Raw genomic sequence first — 27,217 nt, 5'->3', positions numbered from 1 at the left:
TAATCCTAAAAGTACGGGATTCAATGAAACGAGAGTTAGAAGAAGTTGAAATTTCACCTTGGTCATCAACAAGTTTAGCGAAGTCATTTATAACACGACTTCAATAAGTCTCACTTACTGGTATCTGAGCAATTCTTCCCGTTATTTTTACAGAACTAGGTTAAATTTCAAGGTAGGACGAACAAGCCACAAAAGAGGCATTGCTCGCATCCCGCTTACAAACAGAAACTCCATCTTCAACCTATATTCCATTCCCCCGTCTCGCATCCCTAGCTCTGAGATATTCCTTCTTCACTCACGCAATATTGCTTAATCGAGCTTTCGAGTTCTACAGAGCTTCGTGCAAAGAAGATAAGAAAATGCTCCTAGTTAGAGAATCGTTACGAGAATCTGCCTGTTTCCGGCTCTAGATGTGAAAAGAGTTTGTTTAGGATTATTCGAATCGTTTATTCAAATTTTTATTTAGTAAAAAATATTTATATATTTATTTTGAAACATTAAATTAAGATCTGTAATTCATTTCAATATATATTCGGAAACATTACCGTCTAAAGAGACTAAAAAATAGAGACGTCTCGATATCTGCCACTAATTTCATTTCCTATCTTCGAGAAATTTCTTATCCCATGATGCATTAGGCGCCCGTCCCTTCAAAGTATATAAGGTTGTGAAACGAGGGTCGGGTCATTGATAACGACGTTTATTTAGTATTGGTTCAATAATTCCAAACTTCTTGTGGAATTTTCTTCCTTTTTTTTTTTTGTTTTTAGATATTACTCAAAAGTATGGCCTCTTCAAATCATAGCATGTGGCATCAATTTATTTCTTTATGGGGGTATTTTGGTAAATTCACAAAAGGGTTTGATTGATTTTTAATTCAAAGTTGTAAATTCCAAGAAAACATGTCACATTTTATTTGTCGTTACTCGATTAAATTATAATTCAAGCAACTTAGTTTTGAAGATCTTAAGAATCTTGATCTAAAAATGTTCGTTCAACAATATTATCTTTCGATTCTCGATAAATAAAATGTTATCACGTTACCTTTAAAGTAAAGTATTATAAAAATATTCTATTTTCTACTTTTTAACTAAAGTTAATTAGAAAAAATATCAAGTCGGCCTTTTATTATTATTATATAAATTGATGAATGGAAAATACACGTGGAGATTAATATAGACATTTTTTTTTTGTAACAGTCCAAACCCACCACTAATCGATACTATCTGCTTTGACTCGTTATGTATTGCTATCAGTCTCACTATTTTAAAATGGTCTATTACGTAAAGGTTTCCACACGCTTATAAAGAATGTTTCGTTCCTCTTTCCAACTAATGTGGAATCTCACAATTTACCCTCTTAGGGCCCAACGTCCTCGCTGGTACACAACTCGGTGTCTAGCTCTCATACCATTTGTAACGACCTTAATTTTCTATTGAGAATAGTTAAAATAACGAGATTAATTTTTTAAGAGAATAAGTTAGAGGTGGGAAGAGATTTTAAATTATATTAAAATTGCCCATTCTTTACCTTATGGTTTTATTATTTTTTTTATTTTTGGGAATGTGTGAGAGATTTTAAATTATATTTTGAAATGTACGTGTACGACCCAGATCCACCGCTAGCAGATATTGTTCTCTTTGGGCTTTTCCTTTCGGGCTTCCCCTCAGGCTTTAAAACGCGTTAGCTAGGGGAAGGTTTCCACAAGAGTCGAGATATGTCGAAATACTCATGTAAAGTAAGAACAAGAATTATAGTCTTATTAAGAACAAATTTTTTAATAAAGGACTCGAACAACTCGAACTAACTTAATCCAACTAAAAAAATTAGGGTTAGGTTGAGTTTATTATTTCGTCTATAAAAACTCAACCCGACCCACTTAGATCCGTAGCCAATTTGAAAACTAGAAACTTAAAAACTTTTCAAGGCTTCGTTGTTAAAGTAACCAAAACGATGATGTCTCGTTCTACGTTTTTCGTGCGTGATGCCATTGAGTTATCATTAAAAAAAGAAAGTATTACTAACTATGTTGACTTTTGTGATCACAATTTCTTGTGGGTCATAAATGACGCAAACTTGATTCTTGAGAATTTGTACGAAATGCGAAAAAATCTTCAAAAACATTTCAAAACGATGTCGTTGACTTATCTTTACCTGAGATGCATCTATCATAACTTCAATCCAATAGCCTTACGGCGACGTCGCCATCTGTGCAAAGATGTCTTGTCTTTACCTGAAAAGTACGAGTAACAAGTGGCTTGAGTATTTTAAGAAATACTCTACTATTGGGGTACACAAGCAATCATAGACGGACCTATCCTTTCAAAAACAATCATTTCCTTTCTTAGCCTTGAACTCTGAATTCCGGTCTAGGCTAAATTTGGATGTGTAGTACTTAGTGTGACGTGTACAATAAATGTCGTAAGGTACGCGTCCGTACTAATTATAATGAGGAAGTAAGTATCCCAATATAAATGACACACAAAAATGTATGAGGTCCTCGTAGCTACGAATCATATAATATGCAGATTATACAATAGTTCTTTCATAAACATTTTCATGAATACATTCTTGGCGTATCAACATTTCACATGCTTGAAAATAATCATGCTAACATGGCGTGCATGATATATCATAGCATAACACAAGTCATAGTATATCACACCGTTAATGAAATAATGTAACATACATGAGCCATAACATTACATAAAGTAGTTCAGTAATACAGTACGGCACATGGAGGGGTCACAGAGCATGTGTCGTTCATGCATCATTCAATTCATTCGACTATGTTGATAGTAGAGCCACTTACTCGAGAAACTTAAATTGGAGTATCCTTGAAGCTATTCCACACTTGTCCCTTGAAATCCAAGTCAACCTTTATTCGTTCACGACATTGGATTAGAACTCATCAATCGACTTAGTCTACCTATAAAAGTGATCATACTCGTCTCAAATGCCTTTAAAAGTACCAAAGTCGACTCCAAAAGGGTAAAAAAAATGTAGGAAATAAACCCAAAATGGAAAAATGGGGTTTGGGTTTGTTGTGGGTTTTGGGTCATGGGTGTTTGGACCTTGGGTTGCGGAGAGACACGTGGACTAGGTTGAGGGTTGTGGGCTTACGGGTTGCTGCGTGGATCCGAATATGCGAGGTTCATGGTTAAACGTATTTTACTTGAAGCGTTTTTATATTAGGTGACCTCCTAGGAATTTTTCTAAAATGCATGTGAGTGAGAAAAAATAATATTGGAAGAACTCGTGTTGGTATGTGGTAATAGTTTTCACTCTTAAGAAGCGAAAAGTAGGTAACGAGACTATATTGCAGGGGATACAGAAGAATGCTCGAGCCATTAGATACTGAATCCAAATTTCGAATTCTTATTCAAATTTTGAGCATAACCCATCATAAATCGTTACAAATTTAACTAAAACGATATCTTCATCCACAAAGTCACAGGCACCGAATCCAGATTTTTCCTTAAGTTGTTCTTCCTCGTAGTCACACGTTAGGATAGAGATGAGGAAGCCTTACTTGTCGTATTCCGACCACCTATTTTATTTTCATTATCGTGGAAAATCTTTTCTTGTATATATATTTTTTTTTAAAAAAGCAAAATTTTCGATATAATTTTTATAATAAATTAATTTATTCCATAAACAAAAATACCACCCTAATGTTCTACTAACATCATTCCTAAGAGTTCAAAATTTGATATTACAACATAGTCATTAATAATTTAAAAAATCTTCAACATAGTTTTTAGCTTTATAATACTTCGACATCTATCGTAACACTATTTAAAACCAGTATAAATGAAACTTCTTAGGTAGGAGGTAACAAAACATTATAGGCAATAACTGTGTCGGGAATTAAAAAAATTATCAATACGTTCGGCTCATAGCTAATCTTGAATACACATCAAACCTTCTACACATTGAACCTGTTAGGATCACACAATAACGCACACACTCGATCTAAATGACAACAACACACACTCATTGAACATAAAGAACACAATGACTAATTCAAAAGGTTTATATCGATGAATTCAAATATCCACTGATAATATATAGAAAGAAAATAGTTATATATATATATATATATAATTTCAGTCTACTCTGTATAGTTTTACCATATATAATCACTTACCCTATATACTATCTACTATATATATCTCTATCGATTTTTACGGTAAATAGTTGTTTATATATATATATATATATATATATATATATATATATATATATATTTATATTAAGCGGGGTAGGGACGAGGATGAACGAGATTCTCTATACAGTCATTTCTGATCTAAATAGAATTTTTTATCGGGCCGTTCTTCTTACTAGGAGTTAATAATTTGAAGGAAGACGTTAAAATTTGATAATGATGATGAGAATCATATATAATAACATACCATTTGAAGCTAATTTGGAATTAATTATAGGATATCATAAAAAGTAATAACATTGAAGGATATTAAAAGCAAAAAAAAACTTGGTTTCACATTGGCCCTATACAATCACAATCAAATTCATTGCTACAATTTACCTCTCAAAACGTCTTATGGGTTTGATAGGTTCCATTGGCTTCACCTCCAAGCTCTCATGGCTACTCATTTGTTGCATCCTCGTCGTTTTCGCTCCGTTTTCGGCAGCAAAAACTCACCGTCATAGTTTTGTGGTACGTCGATTCGAATACCCTTTGTTCATAAATATACGAGGAGGAGATTTGAACTTTGACCTCGATATCGAAGAGGAGTTTTGTGGTTGTATATTGATTGAGAATTGTGTTGGAACAGGTGAAGTTACGACCAATCACTCGGCTTTGTAGCTCAAAGAATATCTTGACGGTAAATGGGAAGTTTCCAGGACCGACGTTGGAAGCTCGAACGGGAGATAGAATCATCGTTCGAGTGATTAATAAGTCAAAATATAATATCACATTTCATTGGTTAGTCCTCTCTTGCTCTCAATAAAATATTTGTTTGGATTGTTCTTACGTTGATCATATGTCTGATGTAAAATTATTATTATTTTGTTGCTCCAATTTAATTTCTACGTAGAAAATCAAATCAACTGAACCCGTACGATTTAGCTCAGGTTATGAATTTATCACGGTTGAGTTTAAAGAAATAAAATTTTTATGGATCCGATTAGTTCATAGATTCCTCTAAAAACTAAATTAGGTTAGGTTCATTATTTAATAAGAGCGGTTCGGGTTGAAAAAGTTTACATCTCGAACAATTGAGTTGGATCTAAAAAAAATATCTCAACCCAACCTAACCCAAACCAACCTAACAACATTTTTATATAGTAATTTCAAATTATTGTACTTTAAAGGAAGGTGAGGTTGGCTTACCAAACGAGTCAATTAACAACTAAATCATGTTCTGGTTACTTAATTAATGGTCTAGGGATCCTTTAGACTCGACTAAATGCTAAGAATCGTATATCCATCCTGAAACTCAGAGACCAAAAGTATATATTATAAGAATTTTCTCAAACGGGTCTTCCTTTTAAAGTGGAATTCATCTTTTATTTTTTCCTTTTCATTCACTCCGACTCCTCCGTTTCATCGATTTTGTTCGAATCCTCCTTTCCTTAAAAAAAAAAAGGGGGAATTAGCACTTTCGGGGGATCCCATTCCTATTTAGTCCCCTCCGTTTCCTAGTAAAAATGAGTGACAGTATCCTGCCTAAATAGTAGACACGTGTAATAAATAAAAGAATACTAAAGATTCGAGCCATAAAATTTCTCAGTTCTGACACGAGGTACTTATTAGATCTAATAGAAACGTAGAGACCAAAAATGTATATTATAAGCTTTCACGATGTATATTTTATTTTCTCGACATAGATTATCGTAGTGAACTGTTATGATCGATTATGTAGGCATGGTGTAAAACAAGTAAGAAATCCATGGTACGATGGTCCTGAATACGTAACTCAGTGTCCAATACTACCAGGCAAGAAGTTCACTTACAAGGTTCAACTCACCAATGAAGAGGGAACCATATGGTGGCATGCTCATAGCGGCTGGGCTCGAGCCACGGTCCATGGCCCTCTCATTATCTACCCAGCCCCACCAAGCACCTATCCCTTCCCTAAACCTCATGCACAAATCCCAATTGTTATTGGTAATTCTTATTCTACCTTTCTACCTATTTATTATTATTTTTTTGTCGGGTTTCTGAACGTCACGTATATACATATTAGCCGTTAGAGATGTTTATTTAATTCGTGTAGAGACGGTTAGGAACAGAGCGAGAGAATCTCCTCCTAAATAGGAGAGTGAACTAGGGAGTGGGGAGAAATTTCTCCGTGTTAACTAAATGGGGTCGGAGGCGAGAATAATATTCTCCATCTCCATTTTTGTGTGCGTGTACGTGTGTATATGCATGTGCATGAGCATGAGCGTGTGTGTTTTTAAAAATATATTAGAAAAGAGAAAAATAACTGATAAAAAAATTTTTTAGCAGGCCGAGACAGGGATAGGGATACTGTTAGCTGGACGAGAATGGAGACAAGGATTATATTCTCCGTTTCCATTTTTAAACTATGTTTTAGATCGATATTTACCTGCTTTTTATCTTTGCCTGAGTCATCGGGATTAGAATTTTTTATCTCGAGTAAATACGTAATTATTTAAGTTGTTTTTTTAGGTGAGTGGTGGAAGAAGGATGTAATGGAAATTCCAGATAATGCAAAAAGAAGCGGTGGTGAACCAATACTTTCAGATGCCTATACCATCAATGGTCAGCCAGGATATCTTTATCCATGTTCCAAAAAAGGTACAAACTAAATTACAATTTTTTTTTTTATAATTTTTTAATTTCTTAAACTACCCGTTCTTACAAAAATTCGATGACCTAAAAAATACGATTAATACAACTTGTACTATTTTTGTTAGATTATGAACTTATTTGAAATGAGTCCCACGTTGGTTGGGGAGGAGAACGAAACACCGTTATAAGAGTGTGAAAATCTTTCCCGAGCAGACGCGTTTTAAAGCCTTGAGCGGAAGCTCGAAAGGGAAGCCCAAAGAGACAATATCTGCTAGAGGTAGGCTTGGACCGTTACAAATGGTATCAGAGCCAGACACCAAATAATGTGTTAGTGAGGGGACTGTTCCTCGAAGGGGTAGACACGAGACAGTGTCCTAGTAAGGACGTTGGACCTCGAAGAGGGGTGGATTTGTTCCCCGAAGGGGGTAGACACGAGGCGGTGTCTTAGTAAGGATGCTAGACCTCAAAGGGGTGGATTGTGAGAGTCCCACATTGGTTGGGGAGGAGAACGAAACACTCTCATAAGGGTGTGGAAACCTTTCCCTAGTAGACGCGTTTTAAAGCCTAAGGAGGACAATATGTGCTAGCAGTGGGTTTGAGTATTTACATAAATGACTCGAACAACTAAAACAAAAAATTTTATAGTTAGGTTGAGTTAGATTCATTGTTTCATAAAAAATGTTTGAGTTTGAAAAAAAAAATCCCTTGAACAATTGGGTTGAGTCTAAAAATGTCAAATCGAGCTAATCCAACCCACCCACGTGAATAAATGACCCGAACAACTCAAATCAACCCAAACAAAAAAAAAAAAAAAAAATAGTTACGTTGAGTTAGATTCATTGTTTCATAAAAATTTACCACTCGAACAATCGAATTGAGTCTAAAAATGTCTCAACTTGACCTATCCAACCCACGAACGTGAATTGTTGAATGTTACAGGAACATTTGAATTAACAGTGGAGCATGGAAAAACATATCTTCTACGAATGATTAATGCAGTGATGGACGAAGATCTGTTCTTCGCAATTGCAAAGCATGAGATGATCTTAGTAGGGAAAGATGGAATCTACATGAAACAAATCAAAACAAATTACATAATGATCACACCAGGCCAATCCATGGACCTTTTGATCACTGCAAATCAAGCCCCAGGCACCTATTTTATGGCCACAAGATCATACTCAAGTGCCTTTGGTGCTGGCTTTGACAACACCACAGCCACAGCCATTCTCAAGTACTCAACAAAATCTTCAATTCCAACATTCCATTATTTCCCAACATTGCCTCCATATGATCGAACCGAAGCATCGACGGATTTCACGAAACAATTCCGAAGCTTAACGATCAACGGTCGTCGAGCTGATGTTCCGTTGAAAATCGATACTCGTTTGCTTTTCACTTTATCTGTGAATCTATTGAATTGCTCTACTAAAAAGCCTTGTGCTGGAGCATTTGGGAAGAGGTTTGCTGCAAGTGTTAACAATGTGAGCTTTGTAGCTCCATCACTCTCTTTGCTTCAAGCTTATTACTACAATGTCGCTGGAGTTTTTACGAAGGATTTCCCGAAAAACCCGACGAGGAAATTTAACTACACGGCCGAGGTTATACCGGAAGCTTTTCTGTCTACTTCGTTCGGGACTAGGGTTATGGTTTTGGAGTATAATGCTAGTGTGGAGCTTGTCTTGCAAGGTACCAATGTGGTTGCTAGTGATAATCATCCGGTTCATTTGCATGGTTATAGCTTTTACGTTGTTGGATGGGGGTTTGGGAATTTCGACCCGAAAACCGACACGAAACGGTATAATCTCGTTGACCCACCGGAGGAAACAACGGTTGGAGTTCCAAAGAATGGATGGGTTGCTATTAGATTCAAGGCGAATAATCCAGGTATGTCTTTCAAGATTTTGTATTTAAATTAAGTTCGTGTGAAAATTAAAAAGGTTACTACTTCGGATCATGTAGGTATGTGGTTGATGCATTGTCACCTTGAGCGTCACCAAGTATGGGGCATGAGTATGGTGTTCTTAGTGAAGAATGGGCATGCTCGTGATCAAAAAATTGTTCGTCCTCCACATGATTTGCCTAAATGCTACCATTAGTTTAAGATTACTTTTCATTTGTTTCTATAGTGATCGTGTATTTGTGAAGTGACTGTTCGAATTTCTATTTGTGTGAGTATCTATTTTGATTCATTGGGTTGAGATGGACAATTGTGTATTCATTTTTTCCTCGTGAAAAAGGAAATAGTCATTGTTTGAGTACTTGTAGTTGGAACTTGAATGATCGAACTACATTCTTCTATCAGTTAGTGTTGGAGAAACAAGATTTTATAGTAGCGTTATCGTTTTTGAAATAGTTGCTTTGTCGTTGTATTGATAGCCTTAACCTCACCGTCACAACAACCCTAGAAGCCTCAACCTCGTTGTTGCAATAGAAGCACCTAGCATCATGACTCCTCTCGTTGTCTATTTCGATTTGCATTGTTTCATGGTCAGATTTTTTAACCGTGCAGCATTGACTTACACACGATCATGAACAATCTTATACTTTTTCACTTGTCTTTATGGATTTGTTGGATCGTAGGTAATGTTCTTTCATCCTCAATCAAGTTTCACTTTGTGTTAAACCAACTTTACTCTGCCATAAATATCGCCTTTAAGTGTATTTTTCTTCGATAGCGACTCTACCAACTTATCTCTACTCTATGCCAAGTTCAAGGACTTAGCCTTGCCTCTACTCTTAGCTAATGTTTTTGAAACATAATGTTGCATCTTGTTTCACCATATTGGTGCTCAACAACACGATTTATAATGCTTTACCAAGACTTGTTGGAAAAGAAGTCTCACATTTAATTAGTAGGGAATGTTTTTTCGTGAATAATGTGTACATACGTCTTCAATGGTCCAAGCCCACCGCTAGCCGATATTGTCATCTTTGGGCTTTCCCTTTCGAGCTTCCCCTCAAGGTTTTAATAATGGCCCAAGTCCACCGCTAGCAGATAATGTTGATATGGAAATCAACCCAAGGGAAAGTATGGAACGGATTACCTTGATGATCAAGATCAAGAGTAAAGAAAACTCGTTTCTAAACTCGTGATTCGAATCACTCCACAAGAGGTTTGATCAATACCACTTGAATGACTCTACATGCAAGTTCTAAACACAAGAATTTGCAAAGAAAGTTTAGCTCTCAACAAAGCTAAAATAGAAATTCTATTCTTAATTCCAAAATCTGATCTCTAATCAAAGAAAAGAAGGGTTTATATAGTCTTTACAAACCTTAACCTATGTGATACATAACTCCAAAATTAAATAGGCTAGTAAATGAGAAATACTCATAACCTCCATATTAAAATGGCTAGTTAACGGTGGAATATAGTAACCTATGTGTGTTACAATATAACCTAAACTCCTATATTTAAAACTAGCTTAAATATGACGTGTTACAGTATAACATAAACTCATATATTTAAAACTAGCTTAAATATGACAACAAATAGTTAAACTATAATTAAATAATGTAAATAATAAAATGTGCTTATTAGTCATCCTTAGACTATTTGATAAATTCAGCGGAGTTCATTAAATGCAACTTAAAGTGCATTTAATTTATCTCTGTCTTGAAGGTCTCCAACGTCTTCTAGAATTTCCTTTGATGACCTCACCATAACTTGAATATAACTGTATAAGGCTTGTTGTAGCTTCTTGGCTCTCGTCCTTGTAATTGGACCTTGAGGTATGGAAATTCCTTGGTCGTGGTTCATATCAAGAGGTATGGAAATTCCTTGGTCGTGGTTCATATCAAGTGTCCTCTTTGGACTTTCTTCCCCTCAAGGCTTTAAAAGATTTTCACACGCTTGTAAAAGGTGATTCATTCTCCTCCCCAAACAATGTGGGATATCACAACGATCAATTTTTACCCGAAAACAGTAGTTATAACACTAATAATTCTCCTAAAATTACTCAACAAATAACTTCTTTTAGTAAGTCGAGCACATTTAGCACAATCTCTCTCTCAACTTGACTTTATTCGGGATTTTTTACTATGAGCAACTCTTGCATGTTTGCAAATGTAACCCTTCCTAGGGTCTTGGTGATAATATCTACACGTTGCTCTCTAATATCAACTTTGCTTGGTCCTTGATCAATTTCGTCTTCTTCAGAAGAAATTTTAATTTTGCAATATGCAATTTCTTTCACTCCCTTTTGGTCTCCTGCTAGGTTAAGGATGTAATAAGAGCGTACAAGTAAATTGTGCGGATATATTTATATACTCAACTCTTTCTACCTTCTCTTATCCAAGTGCATGTTGTTGATGGTCGAGGCGAGGGTGCTCGGAAGCTCAGTAGCCAAAGAAGAGTGTTGACTCGAGATTTTTGTCTTGTCCTCATGTTTCTGTGGTTTGACACATTATTCACATCTTTTGTACCCCATCCTATTCCCTCCTTTAAGAATAAATTGAACATATGTGCATGTGTACACGTTTTTACATTGGAACGGATTGTAATGTTGAATGTTTTAAACATAGTCTGTTAGTCACATCCTGTCTTCCACAACCTCAAAAATCGATTTGTAACATCAATAGGTCCGTCGATATTTTTGTATGATTTCAAGGAGTAAAATTCCAGTCCCGAATGATTTCATTATTTAGTAATCTCTCAATTGGTTACGTGACCTAAATGTTTATGCCACAGGTTGATGGTTTAAGAAATCAACCAAATTTAGTACCAATTCAGCATTAATAGAGTTTCTAGGAAAAAAGTTATTAATCGAGACCTTATCTTAAAAGGCTTTAAAAAATTGAAAGTCACTATCTTTACAAATAATGTGCAACTTATTTTTTGGTGCCTTAACCATTGAACTTCATGGATAAGCGTATTTTACTTGGAACAATTTTATGTTGGGTGACCTGAAAATTTTCTTAGTATGCCGCTTGCTAGAAGAATTTGTGGAAATATCAAAGTCATCAGGTGCCGACCTCAAATGCTGAATCCTAGGTATAGGACGTTACAATTTATATAAATCATCAAAAGGCTAAAAGCTCAGCATTCGGATCAGGATCGTTTCTCTTTAAGTTTGATCCATGGTCAGTATTGGCACCTGAAAGCCTCAGCATTCTTGCAACATGGTTACGTTACTTCTTGCTTCTAAGAGTGAAGATTATCTCTCAGACCAACTCTCAAATGCATCCTAGTAAAAATTTCAGGAGTCACCCAACCTAGAATTGATTCAAGCAAAACACACTTAATTATGAAGTTCTTATGATTGAGCCACCAAAAAGATGCACCTTATTGGTATGGGTAGTGAGCGGATATTGACAAGAATTGATTGAGTTTAAGTCTTTCTTAGTCATTTTATCCTCGTGGTCGCTCTCATTCAAATGTGGTCTTGATTCATTCATGTACCTCTCTTTTACTCGGGTGTCACATTTAGCACTCACAATTTTTACAAATGTGGACTTAGATATTGCTTACATAAACATTAAATTCCTCACTTTGCTAGCATTAGTAAGTGCAACAGGTTACATCAAAATCCCAAATTTAGATTATTTTGAGCAATAAACGTAAACATATAATGCAAATCCCAGAAAATTGAAGGATATAGTGCATATTGGTAGAACATTAAACAAACATTAAGCACACATTGAAGTTCTCCTTTAAGATATGCAACAATATACAACATTCATACGTGATCGATGTTGGATTTAATTTCACATGGTTCGTAATTAAAAATTTTCATATTTTTAATTAAATATTTGAAAATCAATCCAGAGATGTTTTGTAAACTAATATTGAACTTTTATTAAAAATAAAAATTTGAATGGATGACGTGAACCAACTCAACTTAAGAAATTTATATTTTGGTTGGGTTCATTATTTAATAAAAGTTATCTGGGCTGAAAAAATTTAAAACCCGAACAATTGGGTTGAATTTAAAAACAGTCTCAATCCGACCAGCACAACCCAACCCAATTCAACTTAACTCATTATACTCCATTAAACGCTACACTAATAGTCTAAAAAGCAAAGTTTGTGATAAAAGCAAGGGTAGGTGGGTAGCACTCATGAACAAGTATGAATGAGTTTAAGAAATTGTTAGGTTTATAGGTGTGGAGCAAATGATAGCTCTTTACAAAGAGATATTGAACATGTGTTGTGTTTGATATCATGAATGCTTTGTGGGGCTTTTAGAGACATGTGAACATTTCAAAATGGATATCACTTACTAGTTTCATTGGAATATCTAACTCCCTTATTATCATTCCACCTAACTTCTCTTCTTTTGTATTGCACTTCACGCAATCGAGTCAAGTGCATGTGAATAAATGATGAGACGGGAGGACTTGAACTTCTAATCGTGTAGCTGGTGATATGATATCTTACTCGATCGAGGGAGGTTCATGTCTATTTCAGAGAGTGCTAGCTCGATCAACAAGTCTAAAGGGTGTGCGAACTCGCCTGGAAGACAGACACTTGCATGTGTGAGTCGTGTGTAGAGAAGTACTACACATTCAATTTATCCGGACTGAAAAGTCGCCTAAGAGAAAACAATTTTAAATGACATTTTTCGACCCAATGGTGAGATCATTTACTGAGTATTTCAAGTCTTGTGTAATTCTCATATTTCAGGTAAAGACAAGACACTCATGTACGGATGACGGCTGTGTTGCGTTGAAGACCATAGAATTTGTGTTAGCTTTTAGGTTAGATCATCCTTCTTTGTTATTTATATTTCACATTAATTATTTTTCGTCGTTTTGTTTTAAGGCCTCTAGTAAATGATTCTCGTAGCTAGGCCAATGTGGGGTCTATTAACAACAATAAGAGTACCTATAATCCGAGGAATGAAGCCGTTGAAGTTAATAATTTCTTTTCCAATGTTCGGCCCGTTACTTACATTTAACATGAGCAGAATTTAATCAAAAAATATAAATCGACATGAAATTAAAAATTTTAAAGAACTAAACAAAAAAAAAAAAAAAGGTCTCTCTACAACTCGAAAGCGGTCGATAATAACGTGTCTTCTTCTTTCATTTTCATTTTTGAAACAAACGTCGAGACGTTAACAATTTAAAAAATTGTTATCATCATTTAATCATCAAACCCTTTTGGTTTCATTAATTTTACCTTCAAAATCTTTTATAATAATATTTCATGTCCCCAAATATAACATAAAGTTTCATAGCATATGTTATTTATTTAATCTATGTTCCTATATTTATAATTATCGATGACACCATAGTAGTTGTGTGACTCATTCTCTCAACAAAAGATTTAAATGTTGATGTGGACGCAATTATTGACGTCTTAATATAGTTTACTTGCTTTAATTTTAAAAGTTAAATGTCACCGAATATAGTTTAGACATGTCGGTACTAATGCTCTCTTTTCTTATTAATATTTTACACTTTTTTACGTCGAATACATTAATTTGTAACAGCTCGAGCTACTGCTAGCAGATAGTGTCTGCTTTGACTCGTTACGTATCACCATTGAGATCCTATATTGGTTGGAGAGAAGAACAAAACATTTCTTATAAAGGTGTGGAAATCTCTCCCTAGTAGACGTGTTTTAAAACTGTAAGGCTGAGAGCAATACGTAACGGGCCAAAATAAACAATATCTGTTAGCGATGGGCTTGGGATATTACGAATGGTATTAGAGTAAGGCACCGGGCGGTGTGCCAGCGAGGACATTTGCCCCCAAGGGAGGTGAAATGTGAGATCTCACATCTATTGGGGAGGAGAGTGAAACATTTCTCTTAAAAATGTGATTTTTTTTTTTTTTTTTTAATGGATTTTTTAAGTTTAGAAACTCATCGAAAAAATTGGAGTGTTAATAATTACTTTATAAAATAGTTTAAGATTTATACATATCATAAACATTGAATACGGAAAGACTTCATTTAAATTCTATAAAATATAACCTTTATCTTAAAACACAGTCATGGACTTATGTGTTTCGAAAATAACTTTTGAAAAACGACACACTAAATAAAATAAATAAACGTTTAAATTAAAAACATCCTATTCTAGCCTAAGTCTAAGAAAATAAATACGACTACCCTATGCATGTGTCATAGTCTCGAGTTACAATGTCTGTCATCAGCCGTATAGGAATGCATTGCTTTAACCTGAAATAGTAGCACATGGCTTGAGTATTTAAAGAAATATCTCATCATTGGGGTTAAATGCAAGAACATGCTAATGCAATGACGGGACCTATCCTTTCGATCTAATTTTGTACGATACTATCCTAACGGGTAACTTAGATGTGTACCATATACTCTACACACATCCCATACGTGCGAGTATGGATTCACCAGTCAGTTCGCACACCGTTGGGCCACTTTCCTTGTCAGGTGAGCATACTCATACTCCGAGAGCTCCTTAGGCCAGACACCCTTTAGAGCTAGTAACCGTCACAACAGCATTATGTAAAACAAAATGATCGTACCCTTACCAGCAGCATTATGTAAAATATAATGATCGTACTCCTACCAACAACATTACTTAAAACACGTTTTATACATAAAGATTTTCACGTCTTCATAAAGGGTGTTTGGTTCTCCTTTCCAACCAATATAGAATATCACATCACTAATCGAGTTGTAAACAATTTTAGTGCTCTTATCGATAATTTTGTCAGTCCCAAACATCTATTCTTAACAGCTCTGACATGAACTGACAGAAACAGCTTCCTATGAAAACCCAAATTTCCAAAGTGGCTGCCTTTTTTGACTTTATCCACAGCTTACACTCCAATACTATTCCCAATCTCTATGCATAGATAAATGATTTACCATTCTTAGAATTTATTTATTTTTAGTTCTAATGTTTAATTGAAAATATTTATGTTCATAATTGTTTATTTTTGTAGGAATCGAGCATTTGGAGTAGAGGAATAGTGATATTACGAGCAACGAGAAGAGAAATTGAAGCCTATAAGTTGAATGGGTGGCGTTGAGCGTTATTTGGAGTGTCTTAACGTTTGAAACATATAGAAAATGTAACGGTCCAAGTCCACTACTAACAAATATTGTGTACTTTAAAATTTCTCTTTCGGGGTTTCCCTCAAAGTTTTTAATACGCTTATAAAGGGTGTTTCGTTTTCCTCCCCAATCGTTGTGGGATCTCACATTGACACACCATCTCATGTCTACTCGCAGAGGTTTCCACATCCTTGTAAAGGGTGTTTCGTTCTCCTCCCTAATCGATGTGGGATCTCACAATCCACCCCCCAGAGTCCAGCGTCTTTATAGGCACACTACCTCATGTCTACCCCCTTCGAGGAACAACCTTCTCGCTGGCACAACACTCAGTGACCCTGATACCATTTGTAAGGACTCAGACCCACCTCTAGCATATATTTGTTACATTTAGTTTACGGGGCGAAAAAACTCTCTAAAACAAGTTTTCCATCCATATTCCTTATTAGTTTAGCTTTTTTATTTTTTATTTCATTTGTAACCACGGTAAAAAAATAATAATAATAATAAAATAAATAAAAAATAAAAATAAAAATAAAATAAAGTAACCAACCACCTCTCATTTAATCTCTCAACTCCTTTCCTAAAATACCTGTTATCATATGACAGGTGGCCAGTGGCCGTGTCATTTATGTTTTATGTTATATGATAATGTGATGATGTTATATGATGATGCGATGATGTTATACGATGACGTGATGATGTTAAAGGATGATGCGATGATGTTATAGGATGACGTGATGATGTTAAAGGATGATGTGATGGTGTGATGATGTTATATGATAATTGATGATGTTAAATGATGATGTGATGATGCTATATGATGACATAATGACGTTAAATGATGATGTGATGATGCTATATGATGACATAATGACGTTAAATGATGATGTGATGATGTACATGATGTTGACATGATGATGATGCGATAACAAGATGATCTGCGACGTTTGATGATAAAATGACTTAATATGATGATGTTCCATATTAAGATGATGTGTATGTATTAAATGTCACGATGAGTTTTCAAAGACATAACCCTAGTTAATGTTAATGATGATGAATGCGTGAAGGCCAATACGTGTATGTTACCTAGAGTAATGTGTGAACAAGGTATAGAGTTGTGTCATAAGATGATTTAAAGATGAAAACTATATGGACCTCATGCATTTTGTGTGTTCATATACATTGGGATACTTCCTCATTTATGATGATGAGTACGGAAGCGTACATTATGATGATGATGATCATGTCTCGCATGACACTAGGGGTCTGCTGACCTCCGAACATCACTGCGGACAACTACCTTGACTATGATGGGTCCAGGGGGTGCAAACCACCTAGGGATCCACACTCGCACCTGTGAGTCGTATGTAGGGAAGTACTACACATCTAATTTTGTCTAGACTGGAAACCACCGGTTTTTAAATGATAGGTCTGCAGATCATCGGTTACATGTATTTGCATTCACGGACCCCAATGGAGTCACTTACTAAGTATTTCTTAAATCACTCAAATTGTATACAACTTCTATTTCAAGTACGTCCATGTACGACTCATGACGACATCGCAATTCGAGACCATGACACATGCATATGGTAGTTATACTTACTTTCTTAGCTTAAGCTAGAATTGAGTGTTTTTAATTTTAACGATTATTTATTTTATTGAGTATTTCGTCGTGTCATTTAAAAGATGTTTTCAAACACGTAAGTCCATGACAGCGTTTTAAGATTGAGACGACGATAACAACTCTAGATAAATAGAAATTTAGGGTCGTTACATCATTAACATTCGAGATTTGTCTCTAAATAAACCACATTAGTATGTGTTACTCTATATTAAAATTTCACTCGTACAATTCTTCTGTGTAACACCTCATATCTAGGATTCAAACTAGGATTTGAAATTCAAATTCGATATCAGATGGCCCTGTCATTCACGTGCAATATTGTTTCATTAAATCCAACTCACGAACATTCTTACCAAATATATTAAATTTAATGACCCAATTCAATTCACGAACGTTCTTACCAAATATACTCGTTGAACAATCATATCTTAATGATATGTCAATTAAAATCTAAGTTAAGTAAGATAAAAGAATTTTAGAATGAAATCTCAAATTGATTGGAATTTGAGCTTACTCTAGCATAACTAGGAAGATTATTTATTAATCTTATAGCTATGCTTGTGAAATCAATGGGCTAATTGTAGCATGGGAACCCATAACAAGATAAAAAACAAATAATGTTTCCTAAGGCAACTTCACAAGTCAAATAGCCATTATGAACAATTAACCTAAGAGGTCAAATGCCTATCTCGGTGGGACACTACTCCTCTTTTTGGACTCAATGTCTATCTCGGTGGAGCGATAGATCTGTTAAAAGATAACATAAGTGTTCTAAGATGAGCTCAATGAGAACAGAAATCTCGTGTAGAACAAAAGGGTAAAAGCTCGTTTGATTCTGATGTCTAGTACGAATACGAACTGTGAAAGTGTGGGTTATGGATCGTTTAGACCTTCAAATTCTTTAAAAAAGTGCTTAATTCTTGTTCTTAATGCTTTTAGAAGGGTAAAGTAATTCTGTAAATAAAGTAAAATTTTAAAACAAAAGTCATGGAGTTGTAGGGTACCCCACGGCCACCCCCTCAATTTTGTTCCATAAAATTAGATTCCCACTTCAATTCCTTTTTCCCAAACAACCAATCCCAATCCAAAATAAATCAACTTTTGCTTTTCATTTTCTTTTCCATTTCTTTCCCTAAATTACATTCTAGTCCCTATGGCTCGGGTTTGGCTCGGGCTTAGCTCGTTCCATCTCTATGTCACATTTAAAGAAGACTTATCCTCGTATGTTAAAAGATAAAGTAATAACGTTTCTGTGATGTCAAACATTGGTTGGGGAGGAGAAAAAACCAACCAACCTTCCCCTAACAGACGCGTTTTAAAACTTTAAGGGGAAGCCCGAAAGGGAAAGCCCAAAGAGGACGATATCTGCTAGCGGTGGATCTGGGTCGTTACAAATGATATTAGAGCCGTCACCGGACGATGTGCCAGCCTTCTCGCTGTTCTCCGAAGGGGGGTAGACACGAGGCGGTGTGCCAGTAAGGACGCTGGACCCCAAAGGAGGGTGGATTTAGGGGCGGTCCCACATTGATTGAAGGAAGGAAAGAGTGCCAGCGAGGATGCTGAGCCCCGAAGGGGGGGGGGATTGTGATGTCCCACATTGGTTGGGGAGGAGAACAAACCACCCTTTTATAAAGGTGTGAAAACCTTCCCCTACCAGACGCGTTTTAAAGCCTTGAGAGGAAGCCCGAAAGAGAAAGCCCAAAGAAGACAATATCTGGTAGCGGTGGATCTGGGTCGTTACAGTTTCAGAATCCGGGCTATGTCTTAAAAGAGTTTATATGAACATAACTCTATGATGATGACATCGATCTTACGTAAACTACATAATTTAACTAATTTAAATATATATTTTTTTCCTTCCAAATTATCCATCATGGGTAGCCAAGAAACAACGTGCTTTGGTTTTGGGCTTACGTAATTCCATCATCTCTTTCACTATAAAACAATGTTCATTGCATGAGCATTACAATATACCCTTTTGTTCACTCTTCCATTAGAGCTCTCTTATTTCCATGGCGGCCAAAATCCAGCTCGCCATGGCTTTCCAAAACAGAGCACCAAAGGTCTCTGTTTTCACATTCTCCTTCTTCTTTTTTCTTCTGTCTCTCTGTTTCTCCCGGAGCTCCGGCCAGCAGGGAACGCCGTTTGCCTGTGATACTGAGAACATTCCGGCTGTGGCGGGGTTCGGCTTCTGCAATTCGTCGCTCGGGTTTGAGGCTCGAGTTGAGGATTTGGTGAAGCGGCTTACATTGACGGAGAAGATCGGGTTTCTGGTCAGCAAGGCCGGGAGTGTGACCCGACTGGGGATTCCAAAGTACGAATGGTGGTCGGAGGCTTTGCACGGTGTCTCTAGAGTCGGTCAGGGGACGAGTTTTTCAACTGTGGTTCCTGGCGCCACCAGCTTCCCTCAGGTCATCTTGACAGCAGCATCCTTCAATGCTACTCTGTTTGAAACCATTGGAAAGGTAATACAAGCAATGCTCCCCTGTTTCTCTGTGTCTCTCTAACTCTGCTTCTGGACAATGTGGGTAGCAGAAATGCTTTAATCAAGCCAAAACAATCTGTTTTTAACCTGCAAAATGTGTTTTTGAGCATAGCATATAGAACTTGGAATTGTGACTCAGTGAGTTGAGTGCAGAACTCGGAGCTAATATAAGAAGATCCATGAAAATCAAAGGTTTTTTCAGATTTCAAGATGATAATAAACCCCGTTCTCCTGCAAGTGTATCAGCCTTTTTTTCAGAAGAAAAAGAATCTAATATTTTTCTAGATTATTTCCACCTCATTTTCTGTCAGAAAAAGTAGATATTAGATTACCTTCAACAGCTGCTACTAGGCATGTTATGTGGAGGTAGGTGAAAGATAGTTCAGAAATCTCTTGGCTTAAAGAGGAGAGAGAAAGAGATTGAAAAACTTGCATAAAAAGCTAAATTATCCAATAATTGCTAGCAAAAGAAAATGGTGGTTGTTGACCTACTGGAGTTTTGTACACAAATTCAAGTGTTTTTTCAAAACTTTGTGATGGTTCCAGCTCAAAAGGAAGATTTTGATTCAGACATTGGAAACTGCCGACAGCTGACATTCTTTTTTTCAGGATAATCTAAACTTTTTTTCTAAAAAAATAAGCAAATACTCATCAAGAATGAAGAACACAAAAGTGAAGATTAGATATAATTGAAATGAAAGACATTCTACTTGTTAATTGTGCAGGTAGTTTCAACGGAGGCAAGAGCTATGTACAATGCAGGATTAGCAGGACTCACCTTTTGGTCGCCCAATGTTAACATTTTCAGAGACCCCAGATGGGGCAGAGGCCAAGAGACTCCTGGGGAGGACCCTTTGCTCTCCAGCAAGTATGCTGTCAGCTATGTCCGAGGCCTGCAGCAGCGGGAGGATGGCAATCCCGACCACCTTAAAGTCGCCGCCTGCTGCAAACACTACACTGCCTATGATTTGGATAACTGGAAAGGCACAGATCGTTTTCACTTCAATGCTGTGGTAAATAAAAGATCACTTTCACTATCAATGCTTTGAGTTTGTCAATGGGGTTTTTTTCTTTTTACCTGAAGGTGGTCTTTGTCTTTTGATTGAAGGTGTCCCCGCAAGATTTGGAGGACACATTTCAGCCACCGTTCAAGAGCTGTGTGATCGATGGCAATGTGGCCAGTGTCATGTGTTCTTACAATCAAGTTAATGGCAAGCCAACTTGTGCTGATCCAGACCTCCTTGCTGGGGTTATCCGCGGCCAGTGGAAATTGAATGGGTATGTTTCTTTCTTTGCCCTGAGTATCAGAACAAAGATGAACTCGTTACACATGGGTTAGCATACAAATTGAGCTAGATAGAATAAGGAAACCACTTAATGGAAGACTAAATTTGTAGTTTTGGCTAATATGTTCCACTAACATAAGATAATTGCAGATACATAGTTTCAGATTGTGATTCAGTACAAGTTCTTTACAACAAACAACACTATACCAAGACGCCCGAGGAGGCTGCAGCGATATCTATATCGGCAGGTAAATCATTTGCTACAATTAGTTTCAGGAAGAACTTTGTCAATTCCAGTGTTCTCATGTATTATACTTGAAAGAGAATGATTCAATGAGATTGGATTTACCTAACAGGGTTGGATCTTGACTGTGGCAACTTTCTTGGGGGACATACCGAAGCAGCGGTTACGGCAGGCCTGGTGAATGAGACGGCCATTGATAGGGCGGTTTCTAACAATGCTATGACATTGATGCGGTTAGGCTTCTTTGATGGCAATCCCAGCAAGCAGCTTTATGGAAAGCTTGGTCCAAACGATGTTTGCACACCAGAGAATCAGGAGTTGGCTCGAGAGGCTGCAAGACAAGGCATAGTTTTGCTTAAGAACAGCCCAAAATCTCTGCCCTTATCTCCCTCTGCAATCAAATCATTGGCAGTAATTGGCCCCAATGCAAATGTCACAGACACCATGATTGGAAACTACGCAGGTAAACTTTTTTCTGAAATTTCGTCTTCGAATCTAGTCGCTAACTTGCTCTGCTCGTCAAAAAACGAAACCATGTTCTGACTTGGCTATCATTTTGCAGGCATACCGTGCAAATATACAACACCATTACAAGGCCTATCAGCCATAGTATCCACCTCATATCAGCCTGGCTGCATCGATGTGGCTTGCGTCTCTGCCCAGCTAGATGAAGCAAAGAAGATAGCAGCATCAGCAGATGCCACAGTTCTCGTAGTAGGAACAAATCAATCGATTGAAGCCGAGGGTCGAGACAGAGTCGACCTGAATCTTCCAGGACAGCAGGCACTTCTAATCACAGAAGTGGCAAAAGCATCAAAAGGACCTGTGATTCTTGTCATAATGACTGGTGGAGGCATGGATGTAACATTTGCCAAAAACGATGACAAAATTACAAGCATCTTATGGGTTGGTTTCCCTGGCGAAGCTGGGGGTGCTGCCATAGCCGATGTAATTTTTGGGTCCTTCAATCCAAGTAAGTTTCTCTACTTCTCCAACCATAGAATTCACTTTATTTCAACTAACTACCATGAAAACAATTAAACTACTGTACTTAAGAAGAACAAAATTTTCAAAAACTCATTGAGGCATTTCATCGAACAGGTGGTAGACTACCCATGACCTGGTACCCACAATCATACGTAGAGAAGGTCCCAATGACAGACATGAGAATGAGACCAGATGCATCTACTGGATATCCAGGAAGAACATACAGATTCTACAAAGGAGAAACAGTATACTCCTTTGGGGACGGATTGAGTTACACAGATTTCAAACATCACCTTGTACAAGCCCCAGAGATGGTATCGATCCCCTTGGAAGAAGGCCACATTTGCCGCTCGTCAAAATGCTATTCGCTAGACGTTGTCCAAGAGAGCTGCCAAAACCTAGGATTCGAGGTTCATCTAAGAGTGAAGAATCTCGGACAGAGATCAGGAAGTCACACAGTTTTTCTGTATTCATCACCACCATCGGTACACAATTCACCTCAGAAACACCTTCTGGGCTTCGAAAAGGTATCTCTCGAAGCCGGCGGAGAAACGGTGGCTCAATTCAAAGTGGACGTATGTAAGGATTTGAGTGTAGCCGACGAAACCGGAAGCCGGAAAGTTGCATTGGGTCTTCATGTTCTTCATGTAGGAACATTGAAACACTCGTTGAACATCGGGGTTTGAATCGGAAGTGCCGTTCAGCTCTTCCACCGCCGCCGCTCCCGGTGGATGATGCTGAATCGTCGCTGTTATGCATTATGGTAGGAGCGGAAATCAAAATTGTAAAATAAATTGAGAGTTGTAAGAATTTTCTCAATTCTTATTTAAAAATACACAGAATTAGTCTCAGTCTCGATAATACTTTTAAAATTTTAAAGATTATTTCTTATCGTTAATATATAAATGAAACGTTTAATTATTCGTTAATACCTTTTTAAATTTTATAAATAAAATTCAAGAGTATTTTTTTAACTCGATCATGCCGTTGAGAACGGGCTCACATGTCGTTCATAATATTGAGACATCCCAGATATCCATTTATCTAGATTTTATCGAGGCATTGGACCCTCTGGGTGTCCATGTGTATGTCATTTATGGACTCTATACCAAATAACGGGTGTATGATCCAACCTCCGACACATGAGTTGGGGCGCAATGTTGGCACACCTGTTTCGTCTGATATCGTACTTGAAAGATTCATTTCAAAGGAAGTCACCTGAGACATTCGTCTCGTAACGCTCGCTCTCACTATGACACATGTATGTGTCACAAGGTAACTCGCTTAGGCCATAGAGCTTAAGGGTGGTGGAGAACTGACCATACCTACGCTACATTTTGAGGCATTTTCAAACTAGCAAGTGTAGATATGATTTTGGCAAACAGTCATATGGTGTCGTGGAGTGTCCCGAGTTTTCGAAAAGTGGTTGGTTCAGGCCAAACAAAGAACGTTCTTTCTGTGCCCCCTGACAAAAAAAAAAAAGTATGGTCTTTCTGAGAAGAAACCCGATGGAAGACATGAGAAATCAGAGAACGGGGACATAGAGCATAAGATGCTAGCGTTCCATTTGAGGATCGGGTCCTTGCATCAGATTTTCTTCCGAAAGGCAGAATTTGGTACAAATATGATTGAAGAACTAGGTGACGAACCAAACAACCATCGTTAGGTCTTGAATTCTGCGTCCAATATTCAATTAACACCAAATTTGGCGAGTTTTCGTATTTCTTATGGATGGACTTGACTCCAAAATCACATACCCAAATTTACTTTGAAACCCCGACTTTTGTGGCTAAGGCTCGGGGCCCTACCCAACCTTTCAGCAAGCCTATCTTTGACATTATTGTCTACTCATTACCTCCTTTTTTACCTATGCCTCGACTTGGCTTCAATGTACACCTTATATGGTCTGTTCGATGATGCACCATCCTCCTCGGTCCTCACGTGGGCGGTTGGTTGGTTGGGCGTCACTTGGTGTCGCTACCTTGTCGTGAGTGCACGCGAAGGTCACAACCTACTCTTCATACCTACTCGATTGCGAATTCTTCGCCGGGTAGAGAGTCCATTAAAACGTTTATAAAAACTTGAATATGGGCCGAGTCCATAAAAGTTTATGAATATGGGCCGAGTCCACTAAAACGACCCACTGTGACGATTAATAAATCACTGCAGCTGCGGAGGTCTTCAATTTGTTGACTGGCTCTTTGCCCTACAACCAGTTTAACCATCCCACCATCACTACCGCCTTTGGTTTCTCTCGAAAGTGAATCGAGTTCTAGGGCTTTCGTTCTTCGGAAATTGTTAGCTCAATTTTGCTGGTAACATTTTTTTTTCCTTCTCTCTGTTTACGTTTAATGATTTTGTTAATTCAATATGCTCGGGAAAAGTATTGAATTTATACATGTTTAATTCCGTAATCGGCTGAATTTTGGTATTTTGATTCTTCCGATCGAGAAAGTTCTTTAGTGTTTTCTTCTGTTGAGTTAATTGCGTTTTCTTTTAATTTTCTTGATGCTGGATTTCCTCGAATTATTCGCACTCTTTTTCATTATGTGGTTCTTCGATGTAGCTCGTGTAATGGCTGAAGAGGGGGAGTATCGGTGCTTTATTGGCGGCCTTTCTTGGTCAACTAGTGACAGAGGTCTTAAAGAAGCGTTCGAAAAGTTTGGCCATCTTCAAGAGGCCAAGGTATCTGATTTCTTTTTTTTTTCGTGTTTTAGCTGATTATAGTCTAAATTCTTGCTGCTGTATTACGGTTCATTTTTCTGTTTAATCTTGGAATGGATGCTGCTTGCCATTGGGTCTTTCTATTTTGTCATATCTTCCTTGAAATGAAATGGTGAAAAGAACTCCTTGAGTTATGATTCTTCTATACACATTTAATGGCTATTGATTAATGTTTAAAAATAGAAATGTGAGAAATGTGAGGTTGGTGCTTGTTGCATTTGATGATGATGGATGATACCGTAAGGTCTCTGATGCTTAAGGATGTTCCCTAGTCACCCTTAGCATTTTTTGATGATGCATCATCTGTTTCGCAGGTAGTTGTTGACAAGTTTTCTGGACGTTCCCGTGGTTTTGGTTTTGTTACTTTTGATGAGAAGAAAGCTATGGATGAGGCAATCAAAGCCATGAATGGAATGGATTTAGATGGCCGGGCTATTACAGTTGATAAGGCTCAGCCTAACCAAGGTTCAGGTAGAGACAACGATGGTGATCGTCCACGTGGTCGTGACAATGATCGTGATCGAAATCGAGATTTTGGTGGTGGGCGTGGATCTAACAGTAGAGATTGCTTTAAATGTGGGAAGCCAGGGCATTTTGCTCGGGAATGTCCCAGTGAAGGCGGTAGAGGAGGTAGGTATGGAGGAAGGGATGACAAATATAGTGGTGGCGGTGGCGGTGGTGGCAGTGGTCGTTATGGACCAGATCGAAATGGAGATAGATCCGGTGGGCGCAATAGGGATACTGGTGATCGAGGAGGTTCGGGAAGTGATCGATACAGTCGCGACCGCTCTGGGCCATATGAACGACGGAGTTCAGGTTCTGGTGGCTTTCGTTCTTGATAGAATGGTGTCTTCTCTGTTAAGGTGTGTAATTCTTCTTAACTCGACTGGTTGGATTCATTATGGCTGCCTTATACTGATGACTTGAATTTATCTCCACATTAAATGCAGCTTACATGGAGGGATCTTGCTGTTATGTCCTGCAGAGTGTTAATGTTTCTTTCAACAGGTTGTCTATGTTACAGTTCAGATATCTGAAGTGCAGAACTTGGCGTTAGTATTGAGACATTTGTGTTCCTATGTGATGAATTTGGTATCTTGGTACAATGGTGTCTAATGTGTTCTTGACATATTCATTCAAATCTGGTTTTATGGTCTTTGAATGCCAATGTAGCTGCTGGATTACTTATCACAGGGAAATTGCAATAACTGCTAAAAATTTCTATTAAAGTACAACTAGACCTGGTTTTTGATCTGGATGGGTATTGAAAGGATCGGGTTTTTGATAAGCTGCGACTAGTGATCTGTGTCCCGACCCGGAAAGTTGGAAGTGAAATCTCCATTTCAGGACGTTCTTCCCATTGTCTTGGAGGAATTTACAGGTAATTACTCTTCTTTCTGGTGCCTTCTACTAGTATGATGACCTATCTATCTATCACCTGTTGTGTTATATTGATTGTGTAAACTTTTTGGCAGCATTGTTCCTTTTTATGATCTTTTTGGGTGCATAATACCGTTTCTTGTTAACTTAAAACATACCAAAGCCTTTGGGATGCTCAAGCAATTTTGCAAATAAAATCATTTAATCTACAAATACGTCCTGCTGGCTTATGGTCGAGTGGTCTCGTACACGCTAAAACGCTCGGTAAGTTGTTTGGAAGCTCTTGAGAGTTCAGCAACTGCTGCCCTATCTTTTCCACTTGTGATTCCTATTTCCAGTCTGCTCTTGTTGGGGGAGTCTTTTGGTGTTCTTGGTTTTGTTTGCGGAGATTGATTCAGATGTTTGGTGTTTCTATCATGATCATCATCGTCCCTTTCACCTTGTCTGCTTGTTGGATGATCAGTCTGGTTCCTTGTCCTTCGAGGATTCCTTCTGTTCTTTTCCTTGTCTGTTATACAATTAAAGGAAACCATCTCGTGTCGCCTCTCCCCCGTTTGCTATACCAGGTGGAAAGTGTTATAGGTGTGACCGAGGAAGCTAAATAGCGTCCCGACACGACCCCGACCCCAACCCCGACAACAAATGTTTACAGATTATATTTCAAACTCCTTCGGCTTTTTTGTTTTTTTTTTTCATGATTTCTTGCCC

The 27,217-nt window shown here is 37.4% G+C and overlaps 3 protein-coding genes and 1 long non-coding RNA gene across 4 annotated transcripts; 3 read left to right on the top strand and 1 right to left on the bottom strand.

Moving 5' to 3' along the window:
* Positions 1-4,547: 4,547 nt before the first annotated feature.
* Positions 4,548-9,045, top strand: LAC14 (laccase 14). The gene is made up of 6 exons (XM_023674415.2): positions 4,548-4,681; positions 4,800-4,951; positions 5,892-6,136; positions 6,662-6,790; positions 7,724-8,671; positions 8,747-9,045. Exons 1-6 carry the CDS (start codon positions 4,565-4,567, stop codon positions 8,881-8,883), a joined length of 1,728 nt encoding a protein of 575 aa, XP_023530183.2. The 5' UTR covers positions 4,548-4,564; the 3' UTR covers positions 8,884-9,045.
* A 10,101-nt stretch (positions 9,046-19,146) lies between these two features.
* LOC111793964 (uncharacterized) lies at positions 19,147-21,662 on the bottom strand. The gene is made up of 4 exons (XR_015420803.1): positions 21,524-21,662; positions 20,967-21,185; positions 20,667-20,896; positions 19,147-19,975 (listed from the first exon to the last, which is right to left on the bottom strand). It is a non-coding gene; the product is annotated as an uncharacterized LOC111793964 (long non-coding RNA).
* LOC111793963 (beta-xylosidase/alpha-L-arabinofuranosidase 2) lies at positions 19,412-23,256 on the top strand. The gene is made up of 7 exons (XM_023676055.2): positions 19,412-19,868; positions 20,614-20,901; positions 20,997-21,166; positions 21,325-21,422; positions 21,531-21,881; positions 21,981-22,391; positions 22,520-23,256. Exons 1-7 carry the CDS (start codon positions 19,416-19,418, stop codon positions 23,089-23,091), a joined length of 2,343 nt encoding a protein of 780 aa, XP_023531823.2. The 5' UTR covers positions 19,412-19,415; the 3' UTR covers positions 23,092-23,256.
* A 1,316-nt stretch (positions 23,257-24,572) lies between these two features.
* Positions 24,573-26,320, top strand: LOC111793576 (glycine-rich RNA-binding protein RZ1A). The gene is made up of 4 exons (XM_087122930.1): positions 24,573-24,720; positions 24,972-25,090; positions 25,444-25,992; positions 26,080-26,320. Exons 2-3 carry the CDS (start codon positions 24,980-24,982, stop codon positions 25,966-25,968), a joined length of 636 nt encoding a protein of 211 aa, XP_086979056.1. The 5' UTR covers positions 24,573-24,720; positions 24,972-24,979; the 3' UTR covers positions 25,969-25,992; positions 26,080-26,320.
* Positions 26,321-27,217: the final 897 nt, after the last annotated feature.

The sequence above is a fragment of the Cucurbita pepo genome, chromosome 4, assembly GCF_057944985.1.
Source record: "Cucurbita pepo subsp. pepo isolate OVF chromosome 4, ASM5794498v1, whole genome shotgun sequence".
In the NCBI taxonomy this organism is placed as follows: Eukaryota; Viridiplantae; Streptophyta; class Magnoliopsida; order Cucurbitales; family Cucurbitaceae; genus Cucurbita; species Cucurbita pepo.
This window is presented reverse-complemented; position numbering and strand designations above follow the sequence as displayed.